At 36.6% G+C, this 21,729-nt stretch overlaps 1 protein-coding gene across 2 annotated transcripts in view; it reads left to right on the top strand.

Annotated features, from left to right (window-relative positions):
- The window catches only part of LOC148950373 (RAC serine/threonine-protein kinase-like), a 53,982-nt gene that overhangs the window by 7,507 nt on the left and 24,746 nt on the right, over positions 1-21,729 (top strand). For both annotated transcript variants that reach the window (XM_089091579.1, XM_089091578.1), the window contains exons 2-5: positions 4,115-4,223; positions 6,659-6,899; positions 9,841-10,084; positions 20,917-21,114. In XM_089091579.1, the coding sequence (XP_088947705.1) occupies positions 4,181-4,223; positions 6,659-6,899; positions 9,841-10,084; positions 20,917-21,114 (726 nt within the window). In that variant the 5' untranslated portion in view covers positions 4,115-4,180. The remainder of the gene's footprint in view (positions 1-4,114; positions 4,224-6,658; positions 6,900-9,840; positions 10,085-20,916; positions 21,115-21,729) is intronic.

The following is a 21,729-nucleotide window of genomic DNA, read 5'->3' as shown; positions in this document are numbered from 1 at the left end:
TGAGAGGATTTCATAGCCCTCTTAAAAAGAAAGACAGAAAGCCTAGTTTGGAAAGCCTTTCTAATTCTCTCACTCCTATATTTTTGAAACTATATGAACAATTCCTTGTAGATTGGCTAAAGGAAAAAATCCTACCTCTTACTGACTGGAGGCAATGGGGGAACCTCAAATTACTTCTAGCTCCCATTATGTATATATATATATATATATATATATATATATATATATATATATATATATATATATATATATATATATATATATATTTATTCCAGAACTTTCAACTATGTTGAACAAAATGGCCATCTCTAAACTGTGATTGAATGTTCTTGGGGAAATAATGGGCGTGAGAGGGGGGTTAATTACTCTCCACTCACTTTCAACTATTAAGAAAGGGCAATCTCCATTTCCAATGGAATGAGCCCATTCTAAAATTTCTACAACTACTTTCTATATAAACCTTACATGCCCCCAGTGCATAATTTACAACCCTTGCACTGAGGGTTCTGATGAGGTTATCATCCTAGAAGACCTAATTTCATGAACTTTCGACTATGTTGAACAACATGGATATCTCAAAATTTTGATTTGATGTGTTTGGGGAAATGGTGGGCGTGAGAGAGGGGCTAGTTGCCCTTCGATCACTTTTGACTATTAAAAGGGCACTAGCCCTTTCAATTTCCAATCGAATGAGCCCTTTTTGAAGTTTCAACAACATTGCTTTTTATAAAAAAAAAACTTATATGCCCCCAGGGCATAACTTACAACCCTGGCCCTTAGGGCTGTGGGGGTGGAGGGGCTGTCATCCTTAATGCCCTAATTTCCAAAACTTTCAACTACGTTGAATAAATTGGCTATCTAAAAATTTTGATTGGATGTGTTTGGGGAAAAGGTGGGCGTGAGAAGGAAGTTAGTTGCCCTCAAATCACTTTCGAGACTATTAAAAAGGGCATTAGCCCTTTGAATTTCCAATCGAATGAGCCCTTTTTCAAGTTTCTACGACAAAGATTTCAATAAAAACTTAAATTCCCCCAGGGAATAACTTGCAACCCTTACCCTGAAGACTGTGGGGGGAGTGTTCTAATCAAAGGTATAATTTCCTGAACTTTTGCATGGAACAAAATGGCTGTCTCAAAATTTTGATTGGATGTTTTTGGGGAAATGGTGGTTGTTGAAGGGGTGTTAGTTCCCTTCCAACCACTTTCAACTATTAAAAAGGAAACTAGCCATTTCAATTTCCAATCGAATGAGCCACTTTTGAAGTTTCTACAACAACGCGTTCTATAAAAACCTTACATGCCCCAAGGGCATAGAGCTGTGGGGGGGGGGGGTTGTCATCCTCAAAGACCTAATTTCCAGAACTTTCAACTACGTTGAACAAAATGGCTATCTTAAAATTTTGATTGGATGTGTTTGGGGAAAAGGTGGGCGTAAGATGAGGGTTTGTTGCCCTTCAATCACTTTCGACTATTAAAAAAGGCACTAGCCCTTTGAATTTCCAATCGAATGAGCCCTTTTTCAAGTTTTTATGACAAAGATTTCAATAAAACTTGCATGCCCCCAGGGCATAACTTATAACTGTTGCCTTGAAGCCTGGTGGGGGGGGGTGCCCTGCTCAAAGGTATAATTTCCTGAACTTTAAACTGCGCGGAACAAAAAGGCTATCTCAAAATTTTGATTGGATGAGTTTGGGGAAATGGTGGGCGAGGAAGGGGTGTTAGTTGCCTTCCAATCAGTTTCGACTATTAAAAAGGGTACTAGCCATTTCAATTTCCGATCAAATGAGCCCTTTTTGAAGTTTCTATGACAGCGCATTCTATAAACACCTTATATGCCCCCAGGGCATAACTTACAACCCTGAGGGCTGTGGGGGGGGGGGTTGTCATCCTCAAAGACCTAATTTTCAGAAGTTTCAACTATGTTGAAAAAAAGGACTATCTTAAAATTTTGATTGGATGTGGTTGGGGAAAAGGTGGGTGTGAGAGGTGGGTTAGTTGCCCTCCAATCCCTTTCGACTATTAAAAAGCGCACCAGCCCTTTGAATTTCCAATCGAATGAGCCGTTTTTGAAGTTTCTACGACAAAGCTTTCTATAAAAACCTTATATGCCCCCAGGGCATAACTTACAACCCTTGCCCCAATGGCTGTGGAGGAGTGTCCTCCTCAAAAACATATTTCTATCTGGAAGTCAACTATGCTGAACAAAATGGCTATCTCAAAATTTTGATTGGATGTGTTTTTTTAAAATGGTGGGCATGCAAGGGGTGTTAGTTGCCTTCCATTCACTTTCAACTATTAAAAAGGGCACAAGCCACTCCGATTTCCAATTGAATGAGCCCTTTTCGAAGTTTCTATGGCAACTTCTTCGATACGAAGTGCCCTGGTCTAAAGGAAAAAAAAAATAATACATTGTGCCAACATTGTTCTTATATGCCCCCAGGGCATAACTTAAAACCCTTGCCCTGAGGGTTGCGGGGGAGTGACCTCCGCAAAAACATATTTTCTATCTAGAAATCAAGTATGCTGAACAAAATGGCTATCTGAAAATTTTGATTGGATGTGTTTTGGGAAATGGTGGGCATGGAAGGGGTGTTAGTTGCATTCCAATCACTTTCGACTATTAAAAAGGGCACAAGCCCTTCCAATTTCCAATTGAAAACTTCTTCGATACAAAGTGCCCTGGTCTAAAGGAAAAAAAATAATAAATAATACATTGTGCCGACATCGTTCTTATATGCCCCCAGGGCATAACTTAAAACCCTTGCCCTGAGGGTTGTGGGTGAGTGACCTCCTCAAAAACATATTTTCTTTCTGGAAATCAACTACGCTGAACAAATTGGCTATCTCAGAATTTTGATTGGATGTGTTTGAGGGAATGATGGGCGGGGGGGGGGGGGTATAGTTGCCCTCCAATCTTTTTTTACTATTAAAAAGGGCACTAGCCACTCCAATTTCCAATGGAATGAGCCCTTTTTGAAGTTTCTATAACAACTCCTTCAATACAAAGTGCCTGCACTCCCTATGATATGCTCCCTGAAAGTTTGTGCTTATGCCCTTTGCCATTCCTGAAATATTGTAGATTTACGCTTTTGACAACCTGCATTAATATATTTTATTTTGATTCAGTTCAACATTTCCTGAAAGTTTCAACTAAATACCCTTAGCTGTTCTTAAGATTTTGCAGATACACCCTTTTGACAACCTAGATGCACATAGTGTCTTTTGATTTACTTCAACATCCTCCTTAACATGTCCTGAAAGTTGCAGCTTAATATCCGACTTGGTTGTTGCTGAGATATTACAGATGCAGCCTCTTTACAACCTGGATAAGCGTATTGTCTTTTGACTTAACTCAGTATCCCACTCAACATGCCTTGAGAGTACCAAAATAGTACTCTCGTCCATTCCTGAGATATTGCAGGTATGCCTTTTTGATAACCTGAATGTGCGTGTTGTCTTTTGATTTAGTTCAATATTCCCTGAAAACTTAACCTTAATATACTTAGTCTTTTTGGACACCTAGGGTCAAGTATGCCCTCCTTTTCCAATTAAAATGGCAATCTCACAAAAAATGGTTTTAAAGAAAATGGTAAGCAAAGAATACATGATGTCATGATGAAAAAAAATGCAAGGGCCTTCTTGCTTTTCCTCAGAGTTAAAGAATCTTTTAGTTTTTCAGTAGATTTGAGTCATTATAGAGGCCTTTTGGCCTTTCTTTGGTGAAAGGTGACTCCTTGTGAGGCTATGGTGGATTAGAAATATTTCCTGTTTCCAGTCCAGAATTTTTAGTTGATTTTAAATAGTTATCTGCAAGAAACCGTTCCCAAATGAATTGATTACTCTGAGACTTTTATTGAGACAATTGACTGTAAAAATGGTTATTGAGTAGGTTTAGCTGCATAAGACATAGTAGTCATGTTAAAAAAAATAAGATGGCTGAGCAAAGAGTCTACAATTAATCCCTATGAAATAGTAGATAAGGAATTCTTTAATTATTTATAGATTTAAATTAAACAAGTGATACTAGCATAGAATTAGTTTTAAAATGCGATAAATTCTAATGTCAAATCTATCAGTTGGCTAGTTTTTTTTTTAATGTTTTTTTTTTTTTTTAGGGCATTGGAGAATTCAGCTATTGAGCTTTGCAGTACTTCAAGGTTTGGTCAACACAGGGGTAATATATGGAACTATCAGTTGTAAAAGAAGGATGGCTTTTCAAAAGAGGTGTGGTCTCACTGTTTATGCATTGAGTTAATAATTTAAAAAGAAAAGGAACTGAGAGGGAGGTTGATTGCCCTCCAGTAGCTTTTGGCCTTTAAAAAGGACAGAGATCTTTCAATTTGCAATCAAATGAGTGCCCTCCCAAGTTTATAAGATAGTCCCTTCCATTTGAAGTGGATATTAAAAAAGTTTTGACAGTTTTCTGGGTCTTTTTGGGCTGCACTTTGAAGGAGAGCAATATTTTTTTAAATGTTCTTATGCATTTGGGTCCTCTTAGCCCAAAGTTTCATATAAGCTTCAGGCCAATCGAGAATGCCCTCTTTGTTGAAGGAAGGACCAATTTCGAAATGACAAATCCTTTGTGCTAATTTTGGACTAATTTTTGGACGTTAGCCCCCTGAGCCCAGGGACTTACGGCTCTAAGTTTCAAATTGATCAGGGAAAAAAGCTTTTGGGGTTCTTTCTGGGCCCCTCCCTGTTCCCATAGCAAAATGTTAATGATTTTTTGACCAAGAAATTAATCCCCACAAGTTTCACACTGCTGGATTCCCAAGAACAAAAATGCCCCCCCCCCCTGTTTCCACTATAAAATCTATATATAAAGAGTTGACAGTTCGCACAATTCACGGCCCTTATCCTAGGGGCTCTGGGGGTTATGCCATTCTTGGATGAAAATTTATTGATATTTTCAACTATTCAGAACCAAATGGGTACCTTGAAAGGTTGGGCAGATGTCCAAAGGGGCTACAAAAGGACCATATATAAAAAACGGTTCTGGGACTGGGACTGGCTGCTCTCCAACCACTTTTGACCTTTAAAGAAGGCACTAGAACTCTCAATTTTCTAAAAAAGTTCTAGGACAGGGGTTGATTACTCTCCAATCACTATCAACTTTTTAAAAAGGTACTAGAACTCTCAATTTCTGATCGAGCGAGCATCCTTTGAAGTCTATGACCACGAGGGGGGGGGGGCGGACGGGGGTACCCCCCGCCTACACGGAAACAAATCAACTCATTGAATGGGTTAATGTTGCCCATTACTTTAACCATAAAGATGTAGACCAGAAATATTCCCAAAATCAAGAGGCGCTAGATATTAATTTCTACCTCCCTCATCTTCCCTAAAACTCAGTCTATATTTATATGTAGGCTAAATGAGAGTTAAAATGTTTTGGCATGAAAATAAACTCTTTGCATCTGCCCCCCCCCCCCTAGAAAATGATCCACCACACATCCTTCTGGTGGCTGATGCAAACTTAGTATACACAACTTGTATTTAATTTTGTGAAATATGTAGCAAATCAGTGTAGTTAACTGAAGCTTTAAAATAAATGTAAATTATTTGTCTGCAATAAGAAGGGAAGTATCACGCCGCAGTGGCCTTATTCTCGCTTAGTCAAAATGAAGGGAGAAAAGAGATTAATTCCTACACCCCCTCCCGCCCCCCCCCCCAATATACCCCTTTCTAAATTTATCCAAAGGCTCTTGGAGATTCAGACAATTTTGGTATTGAAATACGCTCTTTTAGGCATCTGGTCCCCCCTCGCCTACACTATGACCCATCACCCCTCTTTCATATTTGCTTGTAATTATACACTTTTCTTCTTTTTTTGTCTTAATTTCCCTTTGGTTACTCAATTTTAAATTTGGGGAGAATTTTCAGGGGGAGTTAGTAGGAGCCCTTGTTAAATATACCTTGGCATAGAATGAAGTAGCTAAATCGGCAGAGTATGGCAAGAACTTGTGCTGATCTCCAAATCGATCGATTCTCTCGTTTCTGCAGATCCTTGACGAGCTTCTAAAGACTATACGAAGTTGGCTATGTGAGTTTATCATAATGGATGATTTCAATCTGAACTTAAATGAATTTGTATCTACAGTCATGGTGGCAAAATGCAAAATCTAGGGGGGAGGGGTCTTACTTTTTTAGTATTTCCGATGAAAATACCAAAAAAGGTATTTTCAAATATATCTAATCTAGGGGGCAAGTGCCCCCCTCTCATTAACATCACTATTAATGCGTTCTTCGAGAAGTTTCTTGTCAACATTTTTCCACATAAAAAAGTAAAGGTTTTCCGTTCTATGAACGTGGTTCTAAGAAATACTAAAAATGTTAATAGAGCATTTTGAGTAGTAAATAGAGACTTTGATATTTTGCTGGGATCCGTATGTGAAAATATCTGCCATGCTCTCATGGGATATATCAATAGATTACGAGACAAAATTGCACTTCTTTCGTGTTTTCGGTCTCCATCTTAAGTAGAAAAGATTGTCACCCCCCTAAATTCCTTTCTTTGCTTTGATGCTTGTTCTTGGGTGTACCTATGAAGAAGAAAAAGAAGAAGTAAAAAAGAAAATTTACATATCATTTAAGTAACAAATTTATTAATAAGCTTAATTGAATGCATCAGTCATATTTAACAAGGGTCTACTTTGCAGGTGAGCATATAAAAACCTGGAGAAGACGTTATTTTGTGCTGAAAGATGATGGTGCACTTTTGGGCTTTAAGACAAAACCAGACCCCGGTGCTGGACCTCAAGATCCTCTAAACAACTTTACAGTTAAAGGCTGCCAAATTATGAAGACAGATAAACCTAAGCCATTTACCTTTCATATAAGAGGCCTGCAGTGGACTACCGTGATTGAAAGAACTTTCCACGTCGAATCTGAAAAAGAAAGGTTTGTATATTTTAGCTTGTGATAATAGCTTAATAAATATTTATATTTATGCTGCAAGAAATTCTTTTTTATTATGAAAGGCTATATATGAAATGAGGTTCACTATAGATTACTGCTATTATATGTTGTCTTTATTACTTATGCATTAAGAAGGAAAGAACACAAATATCCAAATATTTGAGAAGTGGTTAAGGAGATTATCATGTATATTTGCATTAGAAAAATGATATACATGCTTTAGCTCCTGGATTCCCATATGTATGGAATATACTCACAAAATGATATCCATGGTACTTACGCTTCTGAATCTGAAAGGACAATACCCGTATTCAAAACAGGTGGTGGTCCGGAGGGGGAGGGGGTAAATAACTCCTCCGCTTCATTGTATCTAAAAGTGGTTCTAAAATTTTTGTATCTTGTTTTTTGGTAATGCATTAAGTAATTTTAGAAGGATTTTGAAGACTGGGTTTGGGTTTTCGCTTATCTTTTTTTTTTTTTATTTCTTTTTTTTCGCTTAGTAATTCTTGAAAATCGGTAAATTAATCAGTTGTCACACCTTAATTGTGCTTCAATAATGGTGAAAATTTTTTGAAGCCTACAGCAATACTGAAAAAAAAGGTCAAAAGAAATAAAGCAAGTGGAGCAAAAAATTATTGATTTTTAAGAATTAGGCTACAAGCAAAGAAAAAAATTCAAGAAGTTAAGAAAAATGGTTTAGATGCATAAAAAATCACTTTCCTGTATTTTCATATTCGAGAACAGACTTCAATTAACCGTGTGAACAAAAAAAAAAGTTTTTTCACAGGTATATTAACAATAATGCCTTCTGTCAGAAAACTTAGTTTTTTTCTGAAAAAAAAATCCTATAGGAATAATTATAATTTGTTCTAATATTCTAAGAGTGTTGATTATATCCCTCTTACATAAATAGGATTGTTCATATCTTTTTTTGTCAAAACTAACCTGTATATAAGTAAAATATAAAAGTGTCAAAACTATAAGATGAAACCAAAATTGAATATGTTGAAAAATGGGCAAAACAAAAATGACGTGAAAAAAAAACTAACAGAAAAAACAAGTAAGGACAATACGAAAATTTCAAACGAATTGGAATAATTCCGTATATGGGGGGAGGCCTGCTTCCTTCAGGACTCCCCGCCCTTTGCGCTAAAGTTTTTGTTTTTTGCCTCAGTTCATTAAGAAGTACTCCTAAAACACAAGGGCCATTGGTATGGAATAATAAGTATTTTTAAACCACTGGAAAACTTTGTGTGGTTAAATGGCTGCCCCTTCCTGAATCCCCTGCTCTTTACGCTCAAGTTTTGTAGTAATTTTGTAGTGTAAGCTTGGTTTGAGCAGTCGTTTTACAGAATTGAGACAAAAAGTCAAACTTTAGCGTAAAACCACAAAAAGTTGTATAGTGTTTTAAAATTAACTCTTATTCCTTAGCCACGGTCCTTGTGTTTGCCTCTGTCTTTGCCTCCGTTGACAGATTAGTGCTCCGCCTAGATACTCAGAATTTCACAAGGGTATAATCTGGATCCGGCGCGGGTACCTGAGTAAATCAAAAGACGCAATGTCAAGAAAGGTTTTCAAATTAATTTTGTTCCTTTGTTTCATCCTGTGTTCATTTCTGATTTCTTTTTTTCAACAGGCTTTGACAGTGGTATGGTATCATATCAACTGTTAGCTGTTTTATCTTGAAAAATACACGTGATTGTTCAGTTAGGATGTTCATTATTATTTTTCCTGACATAAGTCTAAAACCCTGTATAGAGTGATCGACTGGTTTTAATAGGAATTTTGCATGATGTCAAGACATGAGGTAGATAATAATGCGTAATAGATACCGGAAAAAACAGTTTAAAAAAATCACATCTTACTAAATCCAATCTCTTTTGACTCTTAAAAAGGGTAGTAGAAATTTTAATTTCCGTCACCCCTTAGAAGAACAAGAATAAACAAAAAAACACGCATATGTGATCTTTATTCTGGAAAAAAAAACAAAATTTTTGGTTCCTTCAATTTCTAGAGAAAGCATTATTTTTTATTTATCTTTTTTTCTCGTTAACTCTTTAATATTTTATGGTAGACCTCAGTAATTTAATATTGAAACAGCTCTGAATGAATTTGTATTACTTCCTTCATGTTTAGGGTTTAAACAACCTAATATGAACCATTCCTCGAGTTGTTGGTTCTAACTGTTTGTTAATAATTCATATTATGTCACCTTTTTATTTTATTGAATTTAAATATACCCTAATTTATGCAGAAAATCACCTTTCAGATTTATCTACTTCATATATTTCATATTAAACCTTGATAAAATGAAATTCAAATTGTTCAATATTTATTTCTTTCATATGGAGAATGTATCTAGGTTCATGTAAATTCGTATCCTTCATTATATATCGGGAGTCTTTGAATTTTTTTCTAAACGTTTTGAATTTATTTCTATAACGTTGTGGCCAAACCTGCGTTGCCCATCCAACAAGTGTTTCGAAAATTAACCTGTATGTTGACATGAACCCTATTGTGAGTCTTTATTTGCTTGACGCCACAAAAGACACTTATTCACTTCATACAAGGTTTGGGAGACAAGTAAATGTTTTGACTCAAATATTTTGTAATTTCCTCTGTCTTCAATAATACCCTTTATTATTTTTTCTAATATATCCAAAACTGTTGTGTCACTTTTGAGCTACACACCGTAATGTGTATATTTTTCTTGTCGAGCTTTATATTGGTATTTCAGCTTTCAGAAAAACTTGTTCCCGTGGAAACCTTCGAAATCTATTTTCACGCTAGAGAAGTTTGAATATGTAAAATACGCGCTTCGATTATGAGCTTGTCGACATCTTTCATTGGCATTCAGTGTTTGAGTTAAATAGTCCAGTTGTAACCCTTTTTTCATTCATTTGTGTGCATTTTTCATTTTCAGAGAAGAATGGACACAGGCAATTCAGTTTGTTGCTGATCGTCTTCGAGATCCGAACTGTACCATGAGTCATGACATCGAAATGAAGTCGGATAGTTTATCAGAAGGTGGCAGCACGGTTTCTGGATCCATGAAACAAGGTTCATCTATTTCTTCTCTTAGCTCTGTTGGCGAAGCTGAAGATTTGAGTGTAAAATTCTCAGTCACAGGAACTACTAGACATACACATTCTGGAAAAAAGAAAGTGGTCAGTTTCCTTCTTCTCTTCTTTTACCCACTGTCCCAGTAATGTTGTTTGGCGTTCTTGTGCCTGTTTTCTTTATTTTGCTTAAAAAGGCAAATTGTTTGTTGCTCATAATTTCTTGTTTAAGTACTGCAACGCTGTAGGTAGCCAAAATTTAACTTGGAGGGAGTTCCCACATTTTTTTTTAAGGAGACGATTTAACTGATAAAAATGTTAATATAGGCATTGGAGATTCTGAAAGTACATATTAAACGTATCTCCCCCTCGCACCCTTCTAAGCAAATATCCTCTGATCCTGACCTCTAAAAGATTCTAACAGCCAGACCTGTGCGCACCTATCTTTCTAGCGAATCATAGGCGAACCTGGGGATCTCTCAACCCATTCCCTGGCTACAGCAATCTGCTAAGATTCCTTATAAATGGAATCAAAACAGCGAAATATATACAGTATGTAGTAAAATTTCTAATTTCTACTACTACTAACAACTCACCACAGTACCAAGCCGCCTGAGGCTAACACAGCTATTGACGCTCCTCCTCCATCCCAATCTATTCAAAGCTTCCCTCTTTATGCCCTCCCAGGAAGTTCCCATTTCTCTTCAATCTTTCCTTACGACATCCTCCCATCCCAACAAAGGACGACATGCTTTTCGCTTAGCTCTAGACGGATGGCCGAGAAGAAAAATCTTTGGTTATCTGTCATCCTTCATCCGCAGAACGTGCCCAAGTCATCTCAACTTTTCTCTCATTATAGCCCTAGAAAGCTGGATTGAACCACACTTTTCGTACAGCCTTTCTGTTTGAAATACGGTCAGTCGAGTACACAAAACAATCCGTAGGCAATTTCTCTGGAAAATATGTAGCAAATCTTCTTCCGTTTGCACTTTACAGAAAAAAATGTAAATGTATTTACTTTTATAACTTTAATAAATCAAATAATATTAACATTTTGATTACTAAATATCAGTATATGTATATTAAACTGACAATGCACATTCATTTGTATTTTTTTCAGTAAAGTTCAAATTTTGTTCTGGCCTGTGGAAGGCATAGGTGTTTTGCGCCCAACTTATGTTGATTTCTGCTCGTTTTGAGTTTGACTCGGTTATTTATTGTAATTTCTGTTTGTTTTGGGTTTCATTTATTTATCGATACTGATTTGTGATAGTTACGCGCTTGTTAGATTATTTGATTTATTTTTGCTCATTTTTGTTTAATGGAGTTCTTTACTTTTCTTTGAAAAACTTATTTTGTGGAAAAAGTTTTTTTTAACTAATTTCTGTTCGTTTTATATTGACATAGTCTTTTCACGAAAAAAGAAAATAATACTTTAAATCTTTTCGTTTTTTAAGACTTTATAGTTTGGCCTGCTGTTTGTATGCTGGAGAATTTTTTTTAGCAATTTTTAACAGCAGACACCCTTTTAAAAATCTGGACACAAATAGTGCTGTTTAATTTAGGTTTATACCTTCTCTAGCTGAAATGAAATGCAAATCTTGATACGATTCACACAAAAATCTGTTTACTTTCTTTGACAACTTGGATACACTTACGCTATTTTGATTAGGTTTAATTTTAAGAGCAGAAGTAACCCCGAAAGTTTGAACATAATACCCTAAGTCGTTCTTGGGATATTGCTGAGATGCTTTATTGGGAATTAGCATTAACACAGTGCATTTTGATTTAATCTTACGGCAACATTTAGTTTTTTAACATAATGGGCAAATGGGAGGGTGGGAGGGGGATTAGTTGCCCTCCAATCACTTTTGACCAATAAAAAGGGTATCAACCCTTTCTGTTTTCAGTCGAATGAGCTCTTTTCGATGTTCCCTAAACAGTCACCTCGATCCGAAGTGCCCTGTTCTAAACAAAAAAAAAAAATAATACACTACACTCACATCGATCTTAACTATAAAAATGTCAAACCTTTCGATAAATTTTGACTATTAAAAAGGGCACTAGGCCTTTCGGTTTCCAATCGAATGAGCCCTTTACAAACGACAACGCTTTCTATAAACACCTTATATGCCCCCAGGGCATAAATTACAGCCCTTACCCTAAGGTCTGTTAGGGTGGTTGTCATCCTCTAAGACCTAATTTCCAGAGCTTTCAACTACGTTAAACAAAATGGCTATCTCAAAATTTTGATTGGATGTGTTTGGGGAAATGGTGGGCGTGAGAAGGGAGGTAGTCGGTCTCAAATCACTTTCAACTATTAAAAATGGCCCTAGCCCTTTCAATTTCCAATCAAATGAGCCCTTTTGAAGTTTCTACGACAAAACTTTCAATACAAATCTTATATGCCCCAGAGCATAACTTACAACCCTTGCCCTGAGTGCTGGGGGGAGGGGGTGTCATTCTCAAAGACCTAATTTCCAGAACTTTCTACTACGTCGAACAAACTGGCTATCTGAAAATTTTAATTGGATATGTTTGGAGGAATGGTGGGCGTGAGAGGGGGTTAGTTACCCTCCAATCAGTTTCGACTATTACAAAGGGCACTGGCCCTCTCAATTTCCAATTGAATGAGCCCCTTTTTGAAGTTTTACGACAACTATATCTTTGAATGTTTTTGGGGAAATGGTGGGCGTGAGAGGAGGGTTACTTACACTCCACTCACTTTCGACTATTAAAAAGGACAATTTCAATTTCCAATCAAATGAGCCCTTTTTGAAATTTCTACAACAACTTTCTATATAAACTTTATATGCCCCCAGGGCATAAAGCCCGTCATCGCCTCTCTCTGCTCTTTTCGCTCTGAGGGCTCTGAGGGGGCTTTCATCCTAAAAGACCTAATTTCAAGAACTTTCAACTACGTTGAACAAATTGGATCTCAAAATTTCGATTGGATGTTTGGAAAAATGGTGGGCGTGAGAGGGGCGTTAGTCGCTCTCCAATCACTTTCAACTGTTAAAAAAGGCACCAGCCCTTTCAATTTCAAATTGAATAGCTATCTGTAAATTTTGATTGGATGTGTTTGGAGGAATGGTGGGCGTGAGAGGGGGTTAGTTACCCTCCAATCACTTTCGACTATTAAAAAGGCCACTGGCCCTCTCAATTTCCAATTGAATGAGCCCCTTTTTGAAGTTTTACGACAACTATATCTTTGAATGTTTTTGGGGAAATGGTGGGCGTAAGAGGAGGGTTACTTACACTCCACTCACTTTCGATTAATAAAAAGGCCAATTTCAATTTTCAATCAAATGAGCCCTTTTATAAATTTCTACAACAACTTTCTATATAAACTTTATATGCCCCCAGGGCATAACTTACAACCCTTGCACTGAGGGCTCTGAGGGGGCTTTCATCCTAAAAGACCTAATTTCAAGAACTGTCAACTACGTTGAACAAAATGGATATCAAAATTTTGATTGGATGTTTGGAAAAATGGTGGGCGTGAGAGGGACGTTAGTCGCTCTCAAATCACTTTCAACTATTAAAAAAGGCACTAGCCCTTTCAATTTCAAATTGAATGACCCCTTTTGAAATTTCTACGACAACGCTTTCAATAAAAACCTTATATGCCCCCAGGGCATAATTTACAACTCTTGCCCTGAGGGCTGTGGGGGGGGGGGGCTGTCATCTTTAAGACCTAATTTCCAAAACTTTCAACTATGTTGAATAAAATGGCTATCTAAGAATTTTGATTGGATGTTTTTGGGGAAAAGTTGGGCGTGAGAGGGGGGTTAGAATCCCTCAAATCACTTTCGACTATTAAAACACTAGCCCTCAGAATTTCCAATCGAATGAGCCTTTTTTAAAGTTTCTACGACAAATATTTCAATAAAAACCATATATGCCCCCAGGGCATAACTTATAACCCTTGCCCTGAAGAATGTGGTGGGAGTGTCCTGCTCAAAGATATAATTTCCATAACTTTTAACTGCGTTGAACAAAATAGCTATCTCAAATTCTTTATTGGATGTGTTTGGGGAAATGGTGGGCAGGGATGGGGTGTTATTGGCTTTCCTATTACTTTCGACTATTAAAAAAGGAACTAGCCATTTCAATTTGCAATCTAATGAGCACTTTTTGAAGTTTCTACGACAACGCGTTCTATAAAAACCTTATATTCCCCCTGGGCATAATTTTACAACCCTTGCCCTGAGGGCTGTGGGGGGTGTCATCCTCAAAAACCTAATTTGCAGAACTTAAAACTACGTTGAACAAAATGGCTATCTCAAAATTTTGATTGAATGTGTTTCGGGAAAAGGTGGGCGTGAGAGGGGTGTTAGTTGCCGTCCAATCACTTTCGACTCTTAAAAAGGGCACTTGCCCTTTGAATTTCCAATCGAATGAGCCTTTTTTGAAGTTTCTACGACAACGCCTTCTATAAAAAACCTTATATGCCCCCAAGACATAACTTACAACCCTTGCCCTGGGGGGCTGTAGGGGACTGTCCTCCTCAAAAACATAATTTCTATGTGGAAATCCACTACGCTGAACAAAACTGCTATCTCAACATTTTAATTGGATGTGTTTCGGGAAATGGTGGGTATGGAAGGAGTGTTAGTTGTCTTCCAATCACTTTCGACTATTAAAAAGGGCACAAGCCACTCCAATTTCCAATTGAATGAGCCCTTTTCGAAGTTTTTACGACAACTTCTTCGATACGTAGAGCCCTGCTCTAAAGGAAAAAATTAATAAATAATGCACTGTGCCAACCTCGTTCTTATATGCCCCCAGGGCATAACTTAAAACCCTTGCACTGAGGGCTCTGAGGGGGTTATCATCCTATAAGACCTAATTTCCAGAAATCTCAACTACGATGAACACAATGGATATCTCAAAATTTTGATTGGATGTGTTTGGGAAAATGGTGGGCGTGAGAAGGGCGTTAGTCACTATCCAATCTCTTTCAACTATTAAAAAAGGCACTAGCCCTCTCAATTTCCAATTGGATGAGCCCTTTTGAAGTTTCTACTGCAACGTTTTCAATAAAAGCTTTATATGCCCCCAGGGCAGAACTTACAACCCTTGCCCTGAGGGCTGTGGGGAGAGGGGTTTTCATCCTTAAAGACCTAATTTGTCAAAGTTTCAACTACGTTGAATAAAATGGCTATCTAAAAATTTTGAATGGATGTGTTTGGGGAAAAGGTGGGCATGAGAGGGGGGTTAGTTGCCCTCAAATCACTCTCGACTATTAAAAAGAGCACTAGCCCTTTGAATTTCAAATCGAATGAGCCCTTTTTCAAGTTTCTACGACAAAGATTTCAATAAAATCCTTATTTGCCCCCAGGGCATAACTTATAACCCTTGCTCTGAAGACTCTGGGTGGAGTGTCCTACTCAAATATATAATTTCCTGAACATTGAACGTCGTGGGACAAATTGGCTGTCTCAAAATTTTTATTGAATGTGTTTGGGGTAATAATGGACGTGGATGGGGTGCCAATTGTCTTCCAATCACTTTCGACTATTAAAAAGGGCACTAGTCATTTCAATTTCTAATCGAAAGAGTCTTTTTTAAGTTACTACAACGAAGCGTGCTATGAAAACCTTATATGCCCTCAGGGCATAACTTACAACTTTTGCCCTGGGGGGCTGTGGGGGACTGTCCTCCTCAAAAACGTAATTTTTATGTGGAAATCAATTACGCTGAACAAAATGGCTATCTCAAAATTTTAATTGGATGTGTTTCGGGAAATGGTGGGTGTGGAAGGGGTGTTAGTTGTCTTCCAATCACTTTCGACTATTAAAAAGGGCACAAGGCACTCCAATTTCCAATTGAGTGAGCCCTTTTCGAAGTTTTTACGACAACTTCTTTGATACGTAGTGCCCTGCTCTAAAGGAAAAAATTAATAAATAATGCATTTTGCCAACATTGTTCTTATATGCCTCCAGGGCATAACTTAGAACCCTTGCCCTGAGGCTTGTGGGGGAGTGTCCTCCTCAAAAACAGATTTTCTATTTGGAACTACGGTGAACAAAATGGCTATCTCAAAATTTTGATTGGATGTGTTTGGGGGAATGATGGGCGTGGGGGGGGGGGGGGCTAGATGCCCTCCAATCACTTTCGACTATTAAAAAGGGCACGAGTCACTCCAATTTACAATCGAATGAGCCCTTTTCGAAGTTTCTACGTCAACTTCTTCGATAGAAAGTGCCCTAGTATGGAAAAAAATATAATACATTGTGCCAATATCGTTCTTTACTTACGCAGTGCGATTGCGCTTCCTATGATTTATACAACAACTTTCTACATAAACCTTATATGCCCCCAGGGCAAAGCTTACAACCCTTGCACTGAGGGCTCTGGGGGGTTATCTTCCTAAAAGACCTAATTTCCAGAACTTTTAACTACGTTGAACAAAATAATTTCTCAAAATTTTGATTGGATGTGTTTGGGAAAATGGAGGAACTGAGAAGGGCGGTAGTCGCTATCCAATCACTTTCAACTATTAAAAAAGGCACTAGTCCTTTCAATTTCCAATTGAATGAGCCCTTTTGAAGTTTCTACGGCAATGCTTTCAATAAAAACTTTATATGCCCCCAGGGCACAACTTACAACTCTTGCCCTGAGGGCTGTGGGGGGGGGGGTTCATCCTAAAAGACATAATTTCCAAAATTTTCAAATATGTTAATAAAATGGCTATTTAAAAATTTTGATTGGATGTGTTTGGGGAAAAGTTGGGCGTGAAAGGTGGGTTAGTTGCCTTCAAATCACTTTCGACTATTGAAAAGGGCACTAGCCCTTTGAATTTCCAATCGAATGAGCCTTTTTTGAAGTTTTGACGACAACGCCTTCTTTAAAAACCTTATATGCCCCCAGGCCATAACTTACAACACTTGCCCTGAGAGCTGTGGGGGAGTGTCCTCCTCAAAAATATATTTTTTATCTGGAAATCAACTACGCTGAAAAAAAAATGAAAAAAATAATAAATAATACATTGTGCCAACATCGTTCTTATATTCGAACCGTACTAATATTTCGGTTCGTTTTAAAAGTAAAAGTTTTTTGCGAAAAAATATTTATGGTGATTTCGAAAAAGCCTGAAACCTCTCGAAAATGGTGTCAGATGAAAAGTACACCATTGGAATCAGCATAGTCGAAAACCTAAGCCAGGGAAATTACAGTCCCCCTCCTTAAACAAAAAAGAAAATCGCTTTTTTGCATCGGTAGCACTGATCTGTCTCCTTTTTTTCACCAGGGCAAGCGAATGACCAGAACATCATAGAGAGATGTTTAATGGCTCATTTGAAAGGAATTTAAATTTGTTAGTGCCCTTTTTAAGTGACCAAAAAGATTGGAGGGCAACTAGCCCCCCCCCTCCTTCCCTACAGGCCCCCTCCCCCCAAAGTCATCCAATCAAAATTTCGAGATAGCCATTTTGTTCAACATAGTTCAAAGGTCCAATATGTATGGTTTTGATGATAATATAGCCCTCCATAGTCCGTGGGGAAGGGCTGTATTTGGTATCGGGTGTATCGATATCGCGTGTTTCAGTATCGGGCGTATTGGCATCGCATATATCGTATCGGGGACACTGGTATCGATGTCTGTTATTATTTTTTCAGTCATTTTCTAGGCTCATTTTTTAAAGCATGTCCCGGAAAGATATCATGGTTGCAGCGGTAGCTGTAACCTAGTAAAGAGCGAACCACAGCCCATAGTAACCAAAAATTAAAAAACACGCTTTGAAAAAAACTGCCTGGTGAAAAAAAAAAATTCCCATCTAACACTGACTCAGGAATGTTAACTATTATTTCGGTTCGTCTTAAAAGTAAAAGTTTATTGAGAAAGGAAATTTATGGTGATTTCAAAAAAAGCCTCAAACCCCTCAAAATGGCGTCAGATCAAAATGAAAAGTGTACCATTGGAATCAACATGGTCGAAACTTTGTACAGGGAAGTTATAGTCCCCCTCCTTGAAACACAAGAAAATCATTCAAAAGCTGTTTCTCATATCTAGGTGCCTTTTATAAATTCTGCCATCTGCAAGTGCCATATGGCACTAAAATGACACTTTGTGCCATTTCTCAAGGGTTGGGACTAGCAGGCTACCAGAACATGGTTGACAGATCTTTTATAGCTCATATAAAAGATATTGCACATATCTACGTCTTTCATATAAATTCCACCATTATCAAGTTCCAAATGGCACTAAAAACGACACTTTTGGTGTCGTGTCTCAAGTGGAAAGCTGGGGCTATTGGACTTCATGTTATAGACTGAAGGTTTTCTGTAGCTGTCAAGGTTGTTTGCAGTATTTTCTATAGGTGTCTTATCTCCCCTAGATCGGTGATAATTAGGAACTACGTTAAAAATAAGTTTTTCAGCTGAAACTAAGGAGTGCCATTAAAACTTAAAACGAACATACATTATTCTGTATAAATAAAAAAGATAATGGCAACGTTGTTTCTACATTAAATTTTAATCAAAAACGAACAAAGATTAATTATAAAAAAAACTAAGTTTTTCCGAGGGAAGTAAAGAGCGAAGTTGAAACATAAAAAGAACAAAAATTATTACTTCACAGCCTATCTATCATTGCCTCTCAATTACTTGGACTATCTGTTTTGGCTTTTCTCTGTCTACAATTAGCCATGTCTTGATGCAACCTATGCAACCTACTGCAGAATACTTGATAACTTCAATTCAAAATCAACGGACTCGGTTGAGGCCGAATGCATTCTCCCGTCATTTACCCCTGCCCCAGCCATTTAAAAATTTGCCTCTGAATTACTTGGACTATCTGTTTTGGCTTTTCTCTGTCTACAATTAGCCATATCTTGATGCAACCTACTGCAAAATACTTGATAGCTTCAATTCAGAATCAACATTTCATAGTCTTACACCAGTTGCGACATCAGTGACTTTCAGTATACATTTAAAATTATCTTAAAAACGTAAGTGTAAAACTAAATAAAATCAATAAAACTAGTACAAATAAACCAACTAATTGTGTTTCCCTTTAGGATTATACAAAACTAGCGCTTTACTGAAAACACAAAAGTCAAGTATAAAAAACAGGATTATTGATTTAAGAGTCAAAAGGTAGCCTGACAACACTAAACGAATCGATAAGGCATTTCATAGTCTTACACCAGTTGTGACATCAGTGACTTTCAGTATACATTTAAAATTATCTTAAAAACACAAGTGTAAAACTGAATATTTTTATAATAACCGCGAAATAATTGAACAGCATACAGAAATATTGGATTGATTTGTCAAGCATCATTTTGGTCTTGCCAGCTATAATGCCAATATTGGGTAATATACAGTCTTACATTGTAAGAATTTGTCCTAATGTTATCAAGATTGCTTTACTTCGAACTTGTGTACAAACTAATCATGATATGTTCTTTTCAAAACCAAAACGAGATTCAGTCATTGGACTGAGCCATTGTGCTGAAGTAATGCCAAACTAAACGTAAAAAAAAAAATAAAGCAAAAGCCTAAAATGGACTGTTATTTTAATCTTAAAAGGGATTGATCCTAACCGGGATTGATAATATTTCTATTCTGTAAAACGTGTCCTTAATTAGTTTGCTTTTACTGTACCAAAACTCCTATATTGTTTTGTGTTTTGAGTAAAGTGCTTGGTTTCTATAGTTCTAGAAAAATAGGGAAAGATAATTAGTTGGTTTATTTGTTATAGTGTTATTCATATATGTTAGATAAGTTGTGAAGCAATAATTGTTGTCCAGTTTAACTTTCAACTTCGCTCAGTACTTCCCTCGGAAAAGCTTTATTTTTTTAATTAATAATAAGCTATGGTTAGAACAAAAAGAAATACTTCTTGTAGAATAGTAGTTGGTTATGCAGTACTGATAAATAAATTAATTCTATAAATTGTCGCTGCGCAGTTGTTGAAACTGGACTTAGATGCTATGTTCATGGGGTCACCAAGCACAAACTTTAAAAACTTGATAATAAATTAGCTATAAGAATTAGGATCTCATCCGCCTGCTCACATTTTAAAAGAATTCAAAGAAGATGGTTCGTTCAGCCTATAGTATCGGTCTATAGTACCGGCTCTATATCCAATTACATTTTTCCTCCGATACTTTTTTCTTTTTTTTCTTCTCCCTTCTTCTTCTTTCTCTTTTTTAAACTATGGGTTTTTTTTTTTTTCTACCTCTGTCTGCCTTGTTATAAGTTGACATGTATAACTTGTACTGTGTTGGTTCAATGAAACATTAAAAGAAGATAAATATAAAACATTCATTTAGTAAGCTTTCGAGTAGAGTAAATTAAAGTTCAAATTGAGTCTCATGCAATTGGATTTAGTCTCGAGTCAATTCTGGAGCTGTACAGCTCTGCTATACAAGTCTCTATCGTATGCAAATCCACAAATTTCATTTAAATAAAGGAGAAAAATGTACGTATGAATAGGCATCATTTATTGATCACTTATGACCAATAAAAATGCCTTATCAAAAACATATATAAACAAGACGTCGCTTTGAATGTTAGGATGAAATTGTTTAAGTCATTAATCACAACAGACATAAGCTTAAAATTTAATTCGGGAGACTAGAAAATGTTACTTCATAAAACTACAATTCCAATATGCATCTTAGGTTTTTTTCATCCTTATTCTTGATAATATTTATACTGTTCTTAATATCAATTATTTTGTTGTTGCATGTATTGATTGAATTTTACATGATGGATTGAATTTACATGATTTGTTGAAAATAGCCTAATAGATAAAATTAGTTTTTATTTTCTTAGCTCTGACTAAATTGCATCATCTGTGAATGTAACTATAAACAGTGGAAACAACCCCCCAAGTCTCAAAGATGCCCTCTCCCCCTCCTAAGGAATTTATGTTTGTAATTCTAGGATTTATTTTAATTTACTCAATATTTTTCGAATTCCTTTCAGACACTGGAGAATTTTGAATTTTTGAAAGTGCTTGGAAAAGGGACATTTGGGAAAGTTATTTTGTGCCGAGAAAAGACAACGTGTCACCTTTATGCAATCAAAATTCTCAAAAAAGAGGTCATCATTGCTAAAGACGAAGTGGCTCATACATTGACTGAGAACAGAGTCCTACAAACCACAAATCATCCATTCTTAATTGTAAGCGTTTTCTTGTTTTTGTTTTTACTTCTATTCTTAGTCTTTTATTAGAGTTATAAAATCAAATTCAAGTCAAGGAGTGCCATATTTCTTTCTTCTTAAAGACAAAAAAAAAACAAATACGTTCTTTAAAACCCGAGCAATCTCGACATATTTTAATGCATTGTGATTCAAATTCAGGATTTTTTTTATTAAAAAAAATCCCAAGAGTGTGATCCCAAGGTATAAAAAAATACCTTGAATTTAATATTAATTTATTAAACTTAACATTTACATATATAATACCAAGATACACAACGGAAGTAACATATTTCATGACTGCAAAAAAGTTGTAATATCGAGATTTTCAAATCATCGTAACTTCCCTGTATCAACACTAAAACAATGTTTCCTGAGATCGTTCAGTCTCTAGTAACCAAGAACAAGATGAAAAAGGTCGTACTCTGCGCCACACATTGGACAGAAGTTAGTATCTAGACAGCAAAGGGGACTTCTCTTACCCCTATCTGCCAATGGGAGCAAAAACTTTTAAAACAGCCCTAGCATCATTACTTTAACGAAGTTCAACCGGAACTGGCAGACATGCTGTTTCTTCTGAAAGAAAATCTCGTGAAA

This window comes from Artemia sp. Qi Xiang Cuo, chromosome 7, assembly GCF_049724085.1.
Source record: "Artemia sp. Qi Xiang Cuo chromosome 7, ASM4972408v1, whole genome shotgun sequence".
NCBI lineage: Eukaryota > Metazoa > Arthropoda > Branchiopoda > Anostraca > Artemiidae > Artemia > Artemia sp. Qi Xiang Cuo.
This window is presented reverse-complemented; position numbering and strand designations above follow the sequence as displayed.